General features: G+C 39.2%; 1 protein-coding gene across 1 annotated transcript; it reads right to left on the reverse strand.

The window, feature by feature from the left end:
• Positions 1-90: 90 nt before the first annotated feature.
• LOC128509388 (ectonucleoside triphosphate diphosphohydrolase 2-like) lies at positions 91-20,373 on the reverse strand. The gene is made up of 9 exons (XM_053481109.1): positions 20,160-20,373; positions 15,379-15,496; positions 13,092-13,242; positions 12,808-12,967; positions 11,878-12,105; positions 6,775-7,044; positions 2,328-2,447; positions 810-944; positions 91-696 (listed from the first exon to the last, which is right to left on the reverse strand). Exons 1-9 carry the CDS (start codon positions 20,280-20,282, stop codon positions 487-489), a joined length of 1,515 nt encoding a protein of 504 aa, XP_053337084.1. The 5' UTR covers positions 20,283-20,373; the 3' UTR covers positions 91-486.
• Positions 20,374-21,807: the final 1,434 nt, after the last annotated feature.

The raw sequence follows: 21,807 nt of genomic DNA on the forward strand, positions 1-21,807 counted from the left end.
TTTGGCATTTGTAAATAATATAATTAAAGTGTAGAAAAAAATGACACATATATAAAAAGCTTTTATTAATCAAATATAGAGCACAGAAATGAAAATAACTATTCTTTAATGTCATACAGTAGTTCAGCATAAAAAAGAATCTTTACATCAAAACATTTATTTTAGAACAGTTACTTAATTCAAATCTTTATCAAAGACGCTACATAGAAATAACCCGAAATGTACAAAAATCCTAAATAATTCTAAAAAAGGAATGTTTTTTTTCTTTATGACACCTCTGACCTTTTTATTTCCCCACAGCTCTAATTTGTACTGATCATTTCTCCTACCTTTATTTAAACCTCCTAAAATACCAGTGTACTGTACATTTTATTCGCCTTGCCTGACCTACAGAAATCAGGATTTCACTTCAGATGTCATTAACAGCCCTTTGCCACCATCCTGTTTATTCAGTGCATTAAAAAAAGAAACTGCAAACAATCATAATCATAGCACGTTATTGTTTCCTTTCTTCTTACGACACATGGCCACCACCAGAGACACGATGGCTACGAGGAGCAGGAAAGTGAAGAGGATGACCAGCATGCTCCAGGCTCCTGGACAGAGGGCCTTTCTCAGAGAAATGCTCTGAGATGGCACGAGGCTGCTCAGGTTCAGGATGTACCCAAGAGCCCAACCAATGGAGGTGTCTCCTGCCTACAAACACAGCGAGACACAATAAGAATCGAAACTGATCCACAATAGAAGTTTGTTATTGATATTGTATATGACAGTTGATTAATAGATGCTGTGCGGTGCTCAGAGCTTACTTTCTTCTGGAAGGAAATGCGGGAGAAGGAGTTCAGATCAAACCCGTAACCATTCAGAAAAAGCACTTGCATGAAGACTGTGGATGCGCAGTAGTCTTGTAGTCGGCTCATCTGATCCGGAACTTCTTTCAGCATCTTTAATAAAGAAAGACAGCGCAGTGCGTAGATAAAGAAAAGTCTAAATGCATGCTTAACCAGGTGACTAGTACATACTGTAAGCTACAGCTTCTGATGTTTCTGTAACTGTATAATATATACAAAAAATAAAATGCGTTTTTTTTGGTAATTTATTCCAAAAGCATACAGACTGTACAGAAGACTTGACATTGTTTTTGCGTTATACAGAAAAGTGAACTTGCAAATCTTATGCAAGAAATGCAAATGTTTTTGCTGAACTGACTGTAGGTCACATTTTAAATGGTGTACAACGGAAAAGAAATTAGACATACGAAGGGTGTTCAAGTCAAAGCAGGACTTTTTTTGTGCAGAATAACATAACGCAGATAGGAGAGTAAAAACTACTCTTCTAATCTTTATTTCTCTATATAATTCCGTGCTACACTAATGTACTTATCCCTGCTTAGACTAGTACTTGGATGCCATCAAGTTTTCTCAGTACGCCAGAGTCATGATCAGATTGCCAGCTTCACATCTGAAATGCTGGCTCCCAGGAACTCCTTTCACGGCCCAAACATTTCATGTAGAAATGGCTCTGAGCGAGGTCAGGACTGTATTGGGGAATGTGGTAATAACTTTCAGCCGAGTCCCTGTAATGTGTTTGTGAATGATTGTGTGTACAGTTCACACAGACAGATGCATCTCTAACACAAGTTAGGAACAAGTTATGAGTCGTTTTTTTTCAAAAATCAGGCATTCCATTCATCAAAAGTCCCGGTTTGACTCGAACGGCTTTTGACTAGCATTTTAACTTTCAGAATGCGTGTTATTCTTTGAACCTTAAGATGAAGATAAGATTTGAATTGAAATAAGAAAAAAAAAGAAAAAAATAATCATGCATTTAATGCAGAAGAACCTCAAGCAAAAATGTTGATAATGAGGCACACATGCTACCTGGTCACTTTTTTTTAACTCATAAGAAGTGTGTAAATGCATTTCCAATATTAAAACCTCCTTTAACACACTTTCCTTACACACCAAAAAAATTCGATTTAAAATGTGACCTACATTCAAAAAAAGAAGAACTTTTGCATATTTGCATGATATTTGCAGCTATTTTTCTGTTTGGGTGGACATGTAAATATCACAGCGTACAACAATAGAAATCCTAGAGTGCAAGTGCAGCTGCATCATTAAAGTGTTTACACACCAAACATACAGGCTGATGAGAAATTCTGTGTATAAAGTGCTCATAGTTTAATATAATCTATATATAGAGTATGTTAGACTTCAGCTTGCACTCCTTTAGGAGGGCTAAGAAGCGCAGACTTGAAATACTCCATGTTCATGGACAGCTCAGAATAAATAGCGAGCTCAGAATTAGCACAGCAGGGTTCGAACCTCCTGGAAGCTCATGTTGCAGACGGTGATGGCTGCCTCCTCTAGGTGCTTGGGGGAAGTGACGGTGATTTTCGTGGCCTGCTGGAGGAAGTCGTAATTGTAGTAGAATGCAGAAAATGCCTGTGAGAGAGAGAGAGAGAGAAAGAGATATGTGGTATGAGAGAATGAAAAAAAGTAAAACTGTGTATAACCCTGACTTACATCTTACAGCTACAGAGTCTCGGTCAAGTCATTTTTAGGAAGTTTGCATGCTGCTTTACTTAATTTATTTGAATGTGGGCCGAAACTGTGTACACAAGCCGATTTAGTCGAAACAGGACCAGGCACTTCGGCGGTTTGCTGTAAAGCAACGAGTTACGAGCGAGTTATTAACCTTTCAGCAATACGATCTGTGAAAACCATCATTCAGAAATGAAATAATTACAAAAAGAAGGTTTTCCTCTCATTTCAATTCATTTCCATTCAATTTTATTCGCATAGTGCTTTTAACAATGTCCATTCTTCTCAAAGCAGCTTCAAAGAAGTAAAAATATCAAGGTTATTAATTAATAAGGGAAAACACATACAATCAGTTTTGTTCCTGATGAGCAAGCCCAGGGCGAAGGTGGCAAAGGAAAAGCTCCCTGAGATGACTAAGAAACTATAAGAGGAACCAGACTCAACAGGGAACGCATCTCCGTTTGGGTGAGATCACATAGTTTGGCCATAAAACAATCTGTGTGCTATGAGGTTTAAAGGTCAATTGACCTGGAAAGCCGATATAAAGTCCATTTTCGTTGATTGAGGCTTGGCTACAATCCTGTTTATGGGAATTTCAGTTTTATACCATTGAGCGACTTCAGTCACAAGTCATCACGGAAAAACTGCTTGCATCGGCTGGGTCCAAGAACGTCTTTTTGGGCATCAAGTCGAACTGTCATCAGTCACCGGCATGAGAAAGACAGAGGCCCGCAGCTACAAGATGCAGGGCACCAGGGGCGGAAGGGGTCACGATTATTGATATATTTAAGAATAAAATTCAATTATTTGTGAGTGAAATTAATTTTTTCACATGTCGCGGTTAGGAATCTGGGGTCAGAGTGCAGGGTCAGCCAGGATACAGCTCCCCTAGAGCAGATAGCGTTAAGTTCCTTCCGATCAGCAGCCCACTAACCTACAGTACAGCCTTAACCGTTTGAGCTGCTACTTATTTCCCATATTTGATGAGGCATAGGTTTATATGATGGAGACCCTACCTGATGCAACCCTTCCTAATCTATCCAGGTTTGGGACTAGCGCTGATGTGCACAACTGCCTCCTGTGGTTAGGGGCGGTTCCCTAATCGAACCCAGGAGCCAAAAAAATTTGAGTGACATGTACTAACTACTAAACAATGCAAGTATACAGTCCAAGTACAGTATACTGTATATGAACAAAAAAATGTAAAAGAAAAAAGGATCAAAAACAAAGAGCAGGAGACAAATGGAAAAGGTTTGAAAGGAATAAAAAGCATATTGTTTAGTTTACTATACCTCTCTGCTGCTGATAAACAATGAACACCTGGACCTGAGTTTAATATCAACCATCATTATAAAGCAAGGGTTTAAAACCCTTATAACTCAAGTGGTCCAGATCTGTGCTGATAACTCAGCATAGTGTAAGACAATGATGATTAAAAAAAAGTGCTCATATGGAGAGGCTTCAATCTTCAAACTGTCTTATTTGGGTTTTCAGGTATAACAGGTCGAAAGAAAGTTATTAAACTTTTATAAAGTGTAAATTTAACCACCACCAATGTTGCTTACCAATCTCCGACCTCTGGTAATTCCATCAATCTTCTAAACCCACTACAGTTTGCCTACCGGACTGGCATTGGACTCTAATCTTCCTTCTTAATTGGCCTTTAACACACCTGGACCAGGCTGGGATCATTGTGAGAGTCATGTTCTTTGACTTTCTCTAGTGCTTTTAACACCATCCAACCTGCACATATGAAGGATAGGCTGGAGTACATGGAAGTGGACCATCATCTGTCTTCATGGATACTAAATTATCTCACAAACCGACCACAGTATATGAGGACTCAAGACTGTGAGTCTGACGTGTCTGCAACATTGGAGCCCCACCGGGAATATTTCGTTCCACCGTTCCTCTTTATGTCTACACTGTGGACGTCAAATTCGGCTCAGCAACCTATCGACTGACGATGTCCTCTGACTACTCTGTGGACTGGTGCCAATGGAACTTCCTCCATAAAAATGCGGGTGAAGACCAAAGAACTGGTGGACTTCCGCAGGCATACATTACTTCACTATCACCAGTGAACATTCAGGGAAAGGACATTGAGAGAGTGGACTCTTATATATACCTGGATGTTCATCTAAACAGCAAACTGACAACACTAGTCAGACAACGTGGGTGCAATTTATTGAAAAGGTCAGAGCGGACTCTTTCTACTGAGAAGTATTTTGGAGCGCAGGGAGCACTACTGAAGACCTTTCTTGACTCTGTGGTGGCATCAGCCATCTTCTACAAAGTTGTTTGCTGGTGCAGCGGCATCATTACTACAGAAAGGAAAAGACTAAACACTGTATAGGAGGTGGGAGACAAGAGGATTGTAGCTAAGCTATCATCATCGCTGGAGAATGACTCACATCATGAAACAGTTTCATCGCTGAACAGCGATATCGGAGGTCTTTTCTCCCTTCTTTTCTCCCTGGTTCCCAGTGAACCAGTTATCGCACATTGTCATTTTTCCTTTCTCTTGTATTTATACACTGTAAATATTTGTTTTTGATGATCTTTATGTTTCTCTTTTTTTGTAAAAGTACTGTCACTACTTTATGTTTGCACATTGTTCTTTGCTGGTATAACATAGAACTTTCCCCACTGTGGGACGAATAAAGGTATAACTTATCTTATCTTATCTTATATGAACAACTCTTAAGATGAGCATATTATTATTTTTGTTAAATACCAATCTGGGTAATTGTTTTATGTAATTATTCTTTTAAAATGTAATTATTATTATTATTAGGTCACTTGTAGATCATGGCAGCTGTAAAACAACTTTTGCCACTTAAACCACAGTGTCAAGTATGTGAGCTTTTTTCGGTACGTCAGGTTTTTCCACAGTTTGTAGTTACTATAAAGCTGAAAAACTGTAAAAATAAATAAATAAATAAAAATAAATGGGTCACATACAGTAAGCAAAGAAATAACACAGGTACACATGGTCAGCTGTTCTTATCTTATATGTACAACTCTCAAGATGAGCATATTATTATTATTATTATTAATAATAATAATGATACTAAATACCAATCTGTGTAATTTTTCATGTAGTTATTCTTTTAAAATGTAATTATTATTATTATTAGTCATAGAAGCAACCAAAGGTGGCACGGTGGTGTAGTGGTTAGCACTGTCGCCTTGCACCTCCAGGGTCCGGGTTTGGTTCCCGGCCAGGCTGGATTCATGGCTCTGTGTGCATGGAGTTTGCATGTTCTCCCCATGCTTGGTGGGTTTCCTCCCACAGTGCAAAGACATGTAGATTAGGCTAATTGCCGTTCCTAAATTGCCCATAGTATGAGAGTGTGTGTGTGCCCTGCGATGGATTGACTCCTGGGATAGGCTCCAGGTCCCCGTGACCCTGAATACAGGATAAAGCAGTGTCGAAGATGTGTGAGTGAGAAAGACATGAAAAAGGACCATAAAACAGCTGGTCATGTATACCTGTGTTATTTCTTTGCTTACTGTATGTGACCCATTTTTTTTATTTGTTAGTAGTAGTTGGTTAAAATGCAATCAAATTCAGTTTCCATTTTGTGCTGAAAAAAGATTACGTCACTTTATACTGCACAATCCTGAGCACTACATTTGTCTATTAAAAAAAACAAAAAAAAACAGCAAAACAAATAATGGCTAAAATGCTCTGAGCTTTACAGTAACTACAAACTGTGGAAAAACCTGACGTACCAAAAAAAGCTCACATACTTGACACTGTGGTTTAGGTGGCAAAAGTCGTTTTACAGCTGCCATGTGATCAAGATCTACAAGTGACCTGGTTTCCAGATAAGGGTTTGGTTAAATACCAACAACATATTTAATTGAAACACACTCTAAAGCGTACAGTCTGTACAAGGACTGCTAGAATTTTATACAATTTTAAGCAACTACTGTACATTCAATGCCAGCTATTGTTACCAAGTCTGTTTGACATTTTTCACAATTACAGTTTGGTGACAGCTACAAAAAAAAAAAAACAAGCCGTTACAAGACCTAGTGTGTTTTTTCAATTCATTTGGAGCATGTTCATTCACAAAGTGCCCGCTGCTTCATTTGATGACAAATATAATACACCATCTGGGTCTTTTCACTGAACCGTATTTGTTCCTGTTTTAACATGTGAACTACTTTCGAAAAGCATCTGACAAAACAATCCTAAGAAAATGAAACACAGCCCTACCATAAATTTGCCAGTAACGTTGGGCTGGAAGACACCATTGAAGGAGCACTTGGAGTAGGAGCAGGATGTGAAAGAGAAGATCTGAGACATGTTCCCCAGGCAGTGCTGGTGGTTCCCTGAGCCTATGATCTGAAGCTGCTGGTCACCATTGAAGGGAGTGGGTTTGTTGGGTGCCGTGCACGGAGAATCGAACAAACTGTTCAGTGACTGGGATACATTGTGACCCGCTGGATAGCAAGGATGGGTTATGGGTCCGTCTGTGCCCTGAGACTGAGAGACACAAAGAGAGAGAGAGAGAGAGAGAGAGAGAGAATCACCTTATACAAGCGTAATGACTATTTGATCTTCTGGGATTGTCACACACACAAAGCAATATCTAAAGTTTACACAATACCCGCTCTTTACATCCATGATAAGCAGAAAAGCATCTCAAAGCACACAACCTTGATGTCTGACCTTGAGGACAACTAGAGACCACATTAGGTTCCTCTTCTGTTAGCCAAAAATAGGAGCAAGCTAACCAAATTAGGACATTTAATAATTTTTTATCATTTAATTATGTTTCTGCGTGAAATGAATTCTTGACCTGTGTCTAAAAGTTTTTTGCATTGCACTTGTACTAAATTATTTGCAGCTTGGACAAATGCATGAACATCCAGAAGTATAGGTTCCTAAAAAAATGGACAGTAAATATATTTTATTGTACAAATGGAAAGGCATGGAACGTAGTAACTGTTTGGAATTTAAAAGTGTTTTATATTATTATAATATGGATAGATGGATAGATAGAGTCCTTTATGAATCCCCCAAAAAAATCGTATAAACAGTTTATAAATAAAGCAGCAAGAGCAAAAAAAAAGGGAAAAAAAAACTTAAGACCATACTTTTTTACTCCTCTGTACTAACCCAAAATTCTGTAATGGTTCTATCAGTTAAAATAGAGATTAAATGTGTGACGATGCATGCACACACGTCCTTTACTTGCTCTGTTTCTGGTAACATATATACTGTACAGCATTTAAATCTTTCTTGCAACACACTGGACACCTCGGTTTCAACGGTAGTGTGATTACATTGGTTTGGTTTGAAAGGCTAGTTCAAATGGTTTTGCATGATTTGGAGATCATATCTCCACTGATAAACTGCACGTCTAGGTTGTCTTGCTTCAAACACAACTTTTTTTGCAGTCAAAAAAAAAAAGGAAAAGAAAAAAAACCCACAATGGCACAAAACAGACTTTCTGTGGGATAGCTGCGAGATCCGGCAAAACAAGAAACCACAACATGACACTGTTGTGCACAATACAATTGTCACCTGATGTCTACATTTATCCTCAAGGTTTATACAACAACACAACAGTTAATGCCCCGTAGAGGAAAAAAAAAAATCTAACTTCAAACAAAAGACTACATACACATGTACTGTAGGTTAGATAAGTGTATTGAGATTATTTCCGCATTATACGACAATAAAGAGCTTTATTTAAAATGTTTAGAAGGTAATCTCCATCTCAGGCTTTGACGACTCCGTACACGCTCAGCCTTGTACAAATAGGACAAAATGTTCCGCTGAAATGTGACTAACCTCAGAGGCTCAAAGGCTTTTATTGTATCATGTAAAGAAGTTGCATACTTTTAAAACACAAAAAAAAAAAATCCTAAATAGACCTGACTCAGAGGTTGAGTAAGTAATGGGTTAAATAATTACATAAACTAACTACAGTATGCTTAACACTCGCTTTAAACTACAGTATTTGTGGAGCTGAGTTGTCTTGTTGTAGATTGTGGAGTGGAGAGTTCTTTAAGATAGTATGCAGCATTTTTTATGGATGCACTGGTGGGTAAGGAGGCAGAGTTTATATTCGATACAGAAGTGGATGGGGAGCCAGTGGAGTGTCCAGAGGGTTGGAGTGATGTGCTCATATTTCCGCACCCTCGTAATGGAATAGACAAAGGCGTGGACCAGCCTTTCAGCGGCACAGAGGGAGAGGAAAAGGCGAGAGTTTGGCTATGTTTCTGAGATGAAAGAATGCGGTTTTACAGAGATGGTGGACATACTGTATGATTCAAATGACAGGCGGGGGTCAAACTTAATCCCTAGGATTTTAACAGAGTTTGAGAGATTGATGGTGTGGCCAGGAAAGGAAATACATGTACAGTAATTGGAGAAGATCAGAACAGAGCTGGTGTGGGGTACCAATTAGAAGGGCTTCAGTTTTGGTGCTGTTCAACTGAAGGAAGTTCTCTGACATCCACGCCTTAATCACCTTCAGGCAACAAGTGAGAGGTTATGGAAGTGACAGAGAGGTCGGGTTCAATCTCACATTGATCTGAGTATCATCTGAATAGCAATGGAATTAGACTTCATGCTTGCCAATGACGTGGCCCAATTGGAGCATGTAGATGTTGTAAAGGGTTGGTCTTAGTTGACCAAGTGAGGCCGTGATTTGGGAGCTCTATTTGTCAGATAGGACTCAAACTACCTTAGAGCAGTGGCAGAAAATCCAATTATATGCTGTAGACGGTGGAGGAGAATTTTATGGTCAAGGAACACAGCTGTGAGATCCAGGAGGATAAGAAGTGATGGAGAGCCCTGGTCATCGGCCATCAAAAGGCAGTTTTTTTTATGCTCTCCATAAGCCTTTTAATGGAGTGTTAGATTAGTCAAAACAGAGCGCGGTTCCAGGGCACACCCAGCTGTTTTCATTTGATGAAGCTCACTGGCTTTTTCAGATTTTGAAAAAAGTGACCACATGTGATCTAACAGGAGGTTGGGCCTCAAGGATATTCTGAAGGCCATTATTAAAGTAGTCCAGCATTTCACTGACTGAGGAGAATTTGGAATAAATGGACACATTTTTTATGTCAGCAATTAGATCAGAAGGATTCATGTTTTTCAAATTTCACTCACTCATCGTCTATACCGCTTTAATGTGTATACAGAGTCGCTCGCGGGGGGCCTGGAGCCTTTCCCAGGAGACTTAGGGCACGAGGTAGGGTACACCCTGGATAAAGTGTTAATCCATCGCAGGGCACATTCACATTCTTATTTACACAATATGGGCAATTTGGTAATGCCAATCAGCCTAATCTGCATGTCTTTGGAGTATGGGAGAAAACTGGAGTACCTGGAGGAAACCCAGCAAGCACAGGAAGGACAAGCAAACTTCATGCACACGAGGTTCGAACTTGAACCCCGAGGTGCAAGGTGACGGTGCTAACCCCTATGCCACCGTGCCAACTAAACTGGAAAAAAAATAATCAATAACCAGACTTGCATGATTAAAAAGATTAAACAACAGCTCAATAATCTCCCCTTCCTCCATTTCCTTATATATGAATTCTGGCTGATGGATCCTCAATGTGCGAAGTGTACGTGAAGGGGGAGGTCGTCCTAGCAACATCCCTGTACTGTATGTGTGTTTCACTAACACTCAGACAATGTACAGTAACATGATCTCTCTCGCCCTGTCTCACAGACACAGGTTATATAATTGAATAGCTCAAGTTTTATGGAAATGCATAGGTTTGCTTCTGAAGGGGGAATATCTTAGAAACTGTTGATGCTTAATGTTTTGTTTGAGAAATTTGTGGGGTGTCCAAAATAGGGGGCTTCTGTAAATGGCAGTTTTTCCAAAGGAACTATTTCCTATGGGAAAGTTTTAAGTCTGAAACAAACCCTCAAAGCTCTCTAAGGGCTTAACCGATCTTCTTTATTCTTTTTTATAGCACTCAGGAGCCCAGGCTAAAAGTTTTGAGTGGCATTCAGCGAGAATCAGTAAGAGATTAAATTTTAATTATTGTGATTTTTCTCGATAGATTCCCTCCACCAGTACATCCAAAGTGCATTAAGTAATAATAGTAAGGGTGTCTATAATAGGGCCTTTATACAACCTTTTGGATTTGAGTAAAAAAATGTAAATTGTGAAAGATTTACTAAATGCTGTGTCAGATAAAAACCAAGTGGTCACCAATACTTGGCATAAACCCATCTCATAGACTGTGTACTTGGATTAGCCCTAAAGACAAGAGAACAAGGAATCAAATAGATCAAATTACCATCAGCGCACGCTGTAGAAATAATATTACAGACTAATAGACAAACCCTATTCAGGAGTAGACTGTGGTTCGCCATCAATTGGCATCATACAGTAGTAATCGCTCACTCACTGTCTATACCGCATAGCCCTGTATACAGGGTGGCGGTGGCCTGGAGCTTGGGAACGGCAATCTAATCTGCACGTCTTTGGACTGTGGAAGGAAATCGAAGTACCCAGAAGAAAACCCACTAAATACAGGGAGATCATATAAACTCAAACTGTACTGCGCACTCATCAAACTGTGGGCGTGTCTTAAATTGACCGCTTGACAGAATTTAATGAAAGTTTTGCAGTAGTTGGATATCTACCTAAAGTTTAACCTGGTTTCCACTGTAACCATAAAGCAATTGGGTGTGTGTTTTGGTGCTTTAAATTACTAAAGTTTACTAAAACTCAGTGTTACTCTCAAGTTTGTCTCATTCTTGTTCATAAGTGTCTCCCCAAATAGTAATCAGTGATCAATATAATAACCTTCCGTGTTTTTCTTTTTTTTTATTATTATGTCGGCTTTCTATCTCCCTTAGACAAGAGCAAACGTAACAACTAAATAGCAAACCGTTACACTGCCAATGACACGTACTTACGCTAAAGACGAAATAAATGAAGCAGTGACAAATGGTAAAGCCTTAAAAGATGAGAGCATAGACAGTATTTTTGTGCTTTTTATTGGTGGATATGAGTCTAGGGTATTGCCTGAGGATCGCCTGAAATCGGTATTCATAATAATAAAAGCTCTGGAGCTATTAATCGTGAAAATCATATACCAATCAATGTTATGAGTCAAGTAATAAAGATTTTATCGAAAGGAGTCCAATTAAAAATGTCCAGAAATTTCCAGACTACAATATGGGTTTATTAAGATGAGAGGAACTACTATGGGAACGCAATTTTACTTTATTGATTTCACTAAAATATTCAAAGCTGAATGTTGTCATGGACTATGATCCCAGTACTCCTTAGAAGCAATAGAAATGTGATTTCAGAATAACTAGTAATTACTGTACCTGAACCAGGTGAGCCAGCAGCTTGCGTAACATCTGGTCCCTGCCGTAGCACAGGAAGCTTTGAGTGTAGATGCTGTAGTTCCTTCCATACAGCTGCAGCGTCATCAGGTTCTTCTTGTCCTCCACGTTTTCCTTCGTTTCAAATGTAATCTGAGTGGAAGCACCACCGAAATCTAGTGCGCCGACTGTCTCTTTGCCAGGAGACAGCCAGTGGCCTACAAACCCATACTGGTGAGAGAAAAAGGCCAGAAAGCATTATAACAGACTGTACATTAATTACAGGATTATGAGGAATATAGTTAAAATATTAGCATAATAGTACAGTATTAGGAAAGTCACAAAAATATGAATATAGACAATGTAGTCTAAATGTATATATATACAAATATAATTCCATACATTCATCCATCCATCTAGGAACCTCTGTAGTCCAATAGTGGACGGTGAAAACCAATTGATTACTGTTGTATTTATTCAATGGTAGCCGTGGTAGGACATTTCTCCGTCAGCATTCATACGGTAATGTCAATTTGGAGAGGCCAATTAGCCTAATCTGCATGTCTTCGAAATGTTGGCGGAAACCGAAGTGCCCAGAAGAAACCCACCAAGCACTTGGAGAACATGCAAACTCGATGCACACAGACCCCGAGGCGGGAATCAAACCCGGACCCTGGAGGTGAAAGGCGACGGTGCTAACCACAACGGCAAAAAAATTTGGTTGGCATTGAAACTGGCATCATGGGAGACACCAAAAAGTCACACATGAGGAGGACGCAGGTACGACCAAGCAGTCAGATATGACGCTTTCTAAATTCCTAAATTGACTTTTTTCCTGAAAAGCACTTTGACCTGCATTTCATGTATGAACCCAAAATCAAGATGTTGGGATGACTGAGGATGATGATGATGATTTATTTTTATTGTTATTACCTTAATAAAGTTCTCTAACAGGTAGTTGACGGTGACCCAGCCATACGCTCCTTCCTCCTGCCCCGTCAGTATGGTGGCCCCTTTGAAGCGAAACGGATAGCTCTTCAGCTTTTCTTCTACTTCCTTTAAAATCCCATCTGACTCTTTGGGATTAGAAATGCTGCAGAGTACAACAACAACCTTAACACCTGATCTTTTACTGAAACCCAGCATGATTTTAGAACTGTGAAGCAGTTTTTTTTCTGGAAATGCCCTGATCAGGTCCTGTGAAATGTGTGACTCACTTCAGTAGTCTCATGCCAGCGGTGGCTCCAAGATACAAAGGTGTGACCGGATGCCTTGCCTTGGGAATGTCCCGCATAGCCTTCTCCATGCACAACTCCAGGCTCCGAGCAGCTTCTCCTCTTTTACCCATATAACTCGATATTCCACCTCCTACAAATAAAAGAAGAAAAGCATCAACTGACTACTTCATTTAGATTTCATGATTCAAATTAAGGACTTCCCTTTCCACAGAAGAGAGCGGATGCACTGATAAAGGGAACGACGGTTGGTTTTGATATGCCAGATGCTTCCTCAGACCGTCAGACAGTCTCCTAGCAACTGTAATCAGAATACATATGCACTTGCCATGTGTTCGTGCCATCTCTGTGACCCCGTTTGATGGGGAACCTGAACTGAAAGTGGTGGGTGTCAATAAGGAGCTCTGCACATGGGGTAAGGGAGAACTTGATAAAATGAAGTGAAAGCTCTGAAAATGATCTAAATTATCTGACCCATGAATGCAACCTAAGCTAAGGAAGGAAGCTTATAAAATAAACATCTGTTGGGATTCTTGCCAAGTGTTAAGCAACAATTTTTCTGTATGAAGTGAAACAAACCATAATAGATTATTATACTTCCATTAGGCTTCACCTGAGACGTGGTTTGTTTGTTTTTCACTGCTACTGATTAGAAACCTTTGGTTAACTTTTGTTCTGAAATGTACCAATGATATCGCTCTCCGTAACATTACTGTAGGTCCTGTTAAAGTGCACACATTCTGGGAACATTGAGAAGAAAACCCTCATTACCTCCAGACACGCTTTCAGAACATTGTGTAAACTTTGACTGAGTATGAAAGAGAAAACATGCCACTCATTCAGTAGTCACTCACTCATCTGCTAAACCACTTGTATTCGGGGTCACCGGACCTGGAGTCTATCCCAGAACACCTTGGGCACAAGGCAGGGTACACCCTAACCCTAGGATGCCAAGCCTTCGCAATTTGGAAACGCCAATTAGAATAACCTGCATATCTTTGGACTGCAGAAAACTTGAGTACCCACCAAATACGGGGAGAACATGCAAACTCCACACACACAGCGACAGGAATTAAGCCTGGTTGGAAACGGAAACGTGCCACTATGATCTAAATATGAAATTCTTTCTTCGCACATCCCAGCAGAACTGGTGTCAGAGTGCAAGGTCAGCCATGATACAGCTCCCTTGGATCAGATAGGGTTAAGGACTTGCTCAAGGGCTCAACACTGGCAACCAGGTGAGGATGGGGCTTGAACCGCTGACCTTCCGATCAGTAACTCAGTGTCTTAACTCTCAGAACTATCACTGCTCCCAAAATCATAGCGCTGGCCCGTATGAGGATAGAACCTGCGACCTTGGCATTATAGTGAAATGAAGTAAAGTTTTGTATTTAAGTAAGAATGGCATTACAATTTGCCTGCAAGGTTTTAGATTTGATTACCATTATATTAATTGCAGTAATAACCAGGCGTAATAAATTCGAGTGCAATTTTTGACGGGACAATCATTCAAAAAAATTTCACAATCTCCTCTTAAAACCCAAATGAGGATGAGAATGAGGCCAATGCTTGCCATGGCACTTGTTAACACTCAAGTATCATATTGTATAATGCTCTCAATTTGCCCTGCATTAGCTAGTTGAGGGGTAGCTCAGTGGTTGACGCATTGGACTTTGGTTCAGAAGGTCCCAGGTTCAAATCCCACGACCACCAAGTTGTCCCTGTTGGGCCCTTGAGCAAGACCCTTAACCCTCAGATGATTAATTAGATAAAAATGTAAGGGCGGCTGCCAAATGTAAATTACAAAAATATATTGGAAGTTTAAGTCAAACTGGGACTTTTTAATTGTGCAGAATAACAAAAAACAGTCGTGAGTCATTGTTAATTAGCTGCTTAATTAAATCAGATGTGCATTTCAGGGTTAAGAGCCACATTAACACTATACCTGATTGGCGCCAATAACAACAACTCAACATGTCAATTAAATATTCTTCTCACTACCTTCCTTGTATTGCTTCATTACCGCATCCTCATCCTTATACGCTGTAGCCAACTCAACTGCTATGCTGAAGCCAACTCAATCAAGTTAATCAATTTGATTGATTTTATCTGATGTCATGTATTGTATAGTAGATATGACAAGTCGAATCATTAATTCACATGTCATTCTGTACTGTATGAGAGTTTTTGTGTATTTTATATAGAAACATGTAGAGTATGCATGCCCGGACAGGCAAACACATACACACACACTCTTGCATTTACTCACCTTTCACATGGCACTCGCTGTGCTGGCTGACAATACCAGTATCGTTCTGTTTGTCTGCAGGCCATTTGTAGATAAACATGGCTGTATGGGAGGATCCAGCATCCAGGACGATTCCATACTGCAAAACACACATATAAGGTCTCGGTAAGGCATAAGTCAAACAAGTAAGGATAATTACGCCTGTCATTGTAAAGATTTACTGCACAGGAACATTTAGAGCACCTTTAGTGAGAGAAAACCAATCTGGACAGTTTTAGACACTCACCCAAGGTTGAATTTTCTTTGAAGGAGTTTATGAGACAACGGACCTAATTTATTGTTCGCTTTTGTTGTGTGAGAAAAAAAAAAAAACGTATTTGCCTCAAGGGCAAGGCTGAAGCACATGTTTTTCTTTCCTTGCTGTGGCAGGATCAAGTGTACAAGACAATACATGCAGGGTAGGCAACGTTCCCAATACAGCTGCGCTCCACCCTTGGCCTTAGTTTGCGTAGCGCCCCGCTCTAGCTGCCGTGTATTCACCGAGCTCCTGTGTTCACCTGCTCAGGTGCATTAGAAAACCGAGGACTCTCGAAAAACAAACCTCAGAGGTCATAAACTCAAATTTTTCTTTTTTTTTTTTTTTTTAAGTTTTTTTATAAAGTGTGTTAGGAATAAAGCAAAGTCACTTCTGTGCAAAATTCTTGAGCCACCCTCTTGTTCCTTCATATTAAATTGATCTAAATCAAGTGGATTCAATGATATAAATGGAAACAAATGTTTTGTATTTTTGTTGTTTGTTTTTTGGGACAAGCTGCAAAGTGCCTAATGGTACAATTAAAAAATTGGTTCATGTAACAAGTTCAGCAGCAACCTCATTTCCTCTCTCGTCTGTTTCGATCGCTCAGCATTCAGCATCACCGGTATATCATCATCGGCACCTGTCTCCTACAGTAAGTCACTACGCAAGACTCCATGCACACTAGTGTTTACACTTCTTTACAGGGGGCTGGAGATGTGCCATCTTTTTCCAGTTTGTTTGAGTGCGATCGCTCATCTCTCCTCATCCCTAGCAACAGATAAAGACTCAAGAAATCAAAACAAACTGGCTGGGATTTATGAGATATGTCACCACGGATTACGTTCTCGCAAAACACTTTGCACCACGCCCTCCTGCTCACGCTGTTATTGGCGCTGCTTTAATTTGATGCTGGCTCCTTCTATAAATCAAATAAATGCAGCAGGACTTCAAGCTTCTTTGTAGCTTACTTTGTAGTAGTTCGTTTAATTATTCAATGCTTTAGAAAGCTGCGATTTTACACACACCAGAGCCAGAGGCAACACATTCCCTCCGCTCAGTCAAGCAGAATATGAAGCGGATTTTTTTTTTCTTCTTTTCAAACAAAGAATGGACACACTAAAAAAACAGCATGGTGTTGACATTGATTTAATCCCTTGCATTCATACAACCACTTAAATTGAAGGGAACACCATATGTACAGTACGTATGAATGTTTTTTTTATAACGCTTACTTGTTCCATAATGAGTGTTACTTTGATCGTACTGTATTGACGTACTGTATTACATATTTATATTGCCGTGTCACTGCTGTAAATGAATACACACCGTAAGGCCAAAAAGATATATATATATTTTTAAAATATTTAATATTTGACCACCTACAGCACAGACTAATTAAGGCATTCACTTTAATCCCCTTATGCAATGCAATGTCATAACATTTATTTACATTCAGGGTTGCATTCATTTTTCTGGTTGAGGCTTTGGGTCCATAATGGAAGAGACGAAACACTAAATTAAGATTCATGGCCAATTCATGAATGAACCTCACAATGACTATGCTCCATTGCTCCAAAATCCGTTCTTTATACTCTATATAAAATTTTAGACTAAAGTCTTAGTCTAAGTGGTTTTCTTATGGGCATACAACTGTTTAGTCTCACTCCTCTGAGTTCGTGTATGTGGAAATATGTTCACTATTACATAACATAGCTCTGGTTGTTACTGTAGTTTTTTTTTTTTTTTTTACAACGCAACTTTACAAGCATTCAAGTAATCTCCAATTACAGTCATCCTTGATTATTTTTTCCCAATCACAATAATGATTTGGGCAATTCTTTATCCAATTCCAATAATTTCAGTTTTCTTTGCCTTCAGTAACAGGGGTTCACAACTTGTATACAATACATTGTTTTTTTGTTGTAACAACCGCAGCAGCATCCTCATTTGCTACATCATGGGAAACATCTTCCGACATGGCGGTTTAAGAAATGAAAAGCTTCTCGCTGCATTTACATTTGCTTATGAAAATTAAAACGGCGCCTTTTTTTTTTTTTTGCCTGGGCAGTGTCTAATACTATTACCTTGCCATTACTGTTACTATTGCCTAAAATAATCTAATACTAAATTCACAGTGTCCATATTCAACAGAGCAAATTCGCAAAGTATTTGATAAACATGACATAATACATGTTAATGCGAATTGTGTCATGATGCCATTTTGAATACAGTGCTTTTTTTAAAGACCTTCAACCTTCATTGTGTCTTACATAGTCACATTCAATGTGCTTGCCCTATCTCTTTAAATTTCCAATACTCTTTTAAGATACTACATCTTCACCACTGAGGAAGGAAGACTAAACACAGTTAACCTAAATAACATAGAAACAAAATTTAAACCATAGATAAAATCATTTTAAGTTTAATATACTGTAGCTTACTCACACTCACTTATCGCCTATACCGCTTTATCCTGTATACAGGGTCACGGGGGGCCTGGAGCCTATGGCAGGAGACTTAGGGCACAAGACACGGTGCACCCTGGATGGAGTGCCAATCCATCACAGGGCACACACACTCACTTACACACTATGGGCAATTTGAGTACGCCAGTTAGCCTAATCTCCATCTCTTTGGACTGTCAACAAGCTTGGGAAGAACATGCGAACTCCATGCACACAGACCCTGAGGTGGGAATCGAACCCGTAACCTGAAGGTGCAAGGCGACAGTGCTAACCACTATGCCACTATGTAGCCAGTTTAGCATAACTATATATTTTTTAAAAATTCCTCATATTTGTCACTAAATAAATTTGTAAAGAATAAATAAAACCTGATGTAGCATCAAAGAGCGGCCCACTGTAGGGATGTTTTTCTTTCAGGCATGCTTAGAGAAACTTATTTACTCAAGTCTTTACTTTTAAATTCACTCAGGGGTGTCATCTTTAAGACACGGCTCAGGCTTCTGTCTTCAAATTACTTTGAATAGTATTAAAGTCTTAATTAAGTTTGTCAGACCTCCCCCTCCCATTTATTCACATCCTGATTAGATTTCTCCACAATGGCTTCCACTGTGATTAACAATGATGACGATTATAACAGCGGAGAAGGAAAGCCGAGGAAATAAATAGATAAAACTGGCACCCAGTGTTGTTGAATTTATAGGGACGCATCAGTGAATACTAATTTCCTTATGATTCAACCTACATTAATAACAATAATTATGCTTCTGTTATAGCCAAATAACTTTTCACTCCCAGTTAATATTTATTGCTTCATATAGGGCGTGGTATTATTTCAGCCTGGTTTAAAGATAAAGAGGAAATCACATCATCACATCAAATCACTCTGATAAGTTTTACAAATATTGGATTTAAATTTCAAATTTATTTGACATGATTAATTTTAGGAACCTCTGTAGTCCAGCTGGGGACCGTGAAGGTGATCATTGTATTGATTCCCATTTTTTATGACTGTGGAAGGAACTCTGGTCAACATTCACACACTACAGGAAATTTGGAACACCATAACTGCATGTCTTTGAATGTCGGTGGGAGGAAACCGGAGTACATGGAGGAAACCCACCAAGCAAGGGGAGAACATGGAAGGTAGGAATCGAACCCAGACCCTCGAAGAGCACAGCGACACTACCAACCACTAAGCTACCGTTCCACCTTGAGTACATTCACATATCTTTTTCATACAAACTACACTTCAAATTCATTTCAAATTTTATTTGTCACATATACAGTCATAAACAGTGTGATATGCGGTGAAATTCTTAAACTTTTCCACAAGCAGACATTTACTGTACTGCCTTAAATAGATACTCCTACCTAATTATCATGAATTATATCTGTTAATTTATTAGTCTCTGACAAACATTAAAGCTGTTTGGTTACACACATTGTTAGTGCGCATATATATCTGGTCTTACGGTAGAACAAACAATAAGTAGGACACAAACGCTTTTGTTTTTTTTAAATATACATTATTTTAGTTTTTTTTTTAAAAAGCTCAAACTGGACATAAATTATTTACAAGATTTATTTACAAGATTTATTTACAGGATCCTTTAAGACAGAGGACATTTTAGTTTAATATTAGCACACTATTTAGTGTTATCAATCTGTCAATATAGTAAGCATTATCCAACACGATTCAAAATAGTTAAAATGTATTAAATTATTATAATAAAATGATTAAAGTATGAAATGAAGTAGGAATTTGTTAAAACGCCCAAATATACAGTATATCTAGTACTGTTTCCTATTGGTTGCACTTACCGTACCGTAAATGTGCCAATATACGCGCAGATGAATGAATTGAATCGATCACTGATCCATGGGTGACATGAAGTCGGGCTTGATATTAGGTAATATTAGGCATATTACGAATATAAATGAATATAAATGAAAGGTCATTAAGGATTAAAAGATTGCCGTTCAGAGGTCACGTAGACACATTGTCGAGAGTGAGATTAAAGAGAGAGAGAGAGAGTTACCATGTAGTCTCCGGGTTCCTTCACGTCCTCGGTGTTGATGGCGAGCAGAAGAATTCCAACAGTGGCCAGTAATAACATGGCAACTGACACGATGATGCGGCATGACTGCTGCTGATTCCCCATGATAGATACCGCGCGCGCGCTCGCGTGTGTGTATGTGTATGAGAGAGAGCGCGTGTGAATACGCAGTTCACCTGTTGCAGAGTCGCGCGCCGGTGTCTCGTGTGTGTGTGATAAGGCTTGCTGAGCGCCCTGTCTATAAAAGTGGGCATGGCTCTTACATGGTGACATGACATGACACAACTCACTAAAGCAAGCCTCCAGTTCAGCACAAGTCTCTTCACAAGCAGGGTGTACAAGCTGCTGCAATTCTGCACACAAGAAAACAAAACAAACATTAACAGACATAAAAGACTCACTCCTTTCTTTGATGTTGTCTTTCATTAAATTCTAGAAACGACAATATTGGATCTGGTTACTACAGTACGTAAATACCACCTGCATGATGCAAAGACTTGTTGAATCATGATTGAGACAATGTAAAAATAATAGTAACAACAAAAAGAAGTAAGAACAAACAAGAATAAATAATAGCTATTCAAATTTTTTGGAATGTGTTCAAAGAAAAAAAATATTAGCACATGAATGTTTGATGTATGATGCATAGTTGAAGCATAATACAAAACTTTACAATGCTTTAACTTTTGTCATTACTTCATTGTTATGTGCATTTATGGTTGGGTAATATTTCTTTTAAGGCGGTGCGGTGGCTTAGTGGTTAGCACCGTCGCCTAGCACCTCCAGGGTCCGGGTTCGATTCCCACATGCATGTTCTCCCTGTGGTTGGGTGGTTTCCTTCCACAGTCCAAAACATGCAGATTAGGCTAATTGGCATTCCCAAATTTCCTGTAGTGTCAGTGTGTGTAGGTGTGTCCTGTGATGGACTGGCACCCCATAGAGGGTATGCCCCGCCTCTTGCCCTGAGATAGGCTCTAGGGTGACCCTGTATCCAGGATAAGGCTGTATAGATGATAAGTGAGTGAATAAGTAATATTTCATTTGTCCACCTTTAACATGGATTGCAGCACACACTCATTATGTCATTTACTGTAACCCCCTTATGCAATGTACTGTCATAACATTTTTTTCCATTCAGAGTTGCATTAATTTTTGGCCCAAGATTTTTCTATTCATAATGACAAATCACTCCATTAAGTCTTCTTCAGCACATCCTAAAGACTTAGTAGTGGTCTATGGTGGCAAATTCAATTCATGTGTGAAAATAATTTCTCGTGCACACAGAAGCACCCTTCAATCAGTTAACGTGCTCCTCTTTTTACCCTGACATGTCCATTGTTCTGTCTTAAGGTCAATCTGGACTCAATAGGCCACATGACCTTGTTCCATTGCTCCGAAATGCATTCTTTATGCTCCCTAGCAATCTAATGCTTTTTTTCCCCCTATTTAGTCTTACTAAGAAGTGTTTTTCTTATGCCCACTCAGCTGTTCAGTCTCAATCCTGCAAGTTCTCGTCACAGTGTGTGTATGGAAATGCTTTCTTTCACTATTAAACAAAGCTGTTTTTTTTATTTACCAAGATCTCCAGTCATTCCAAACTTCTTTTTTTCTGCTTTATGTAGGCCAATAT

This window comes from Clarias gariepinus, chromosome 21, assembly GCF_024256425.1.
Source record: "Clarias gariepinus isolate MV-2021 ecotype Netherlands chromosome 21, CGAR_prim_01v2, whole genome shotgun sequence".
In the NCBI taxonomy this organism is placed as follows: domain Eukaryota; kingdom Metazoa; phylum Chordata; class Actinopteri; order Siluriformes; family Clariidae; genus Clarias; species Clarias gariepinus.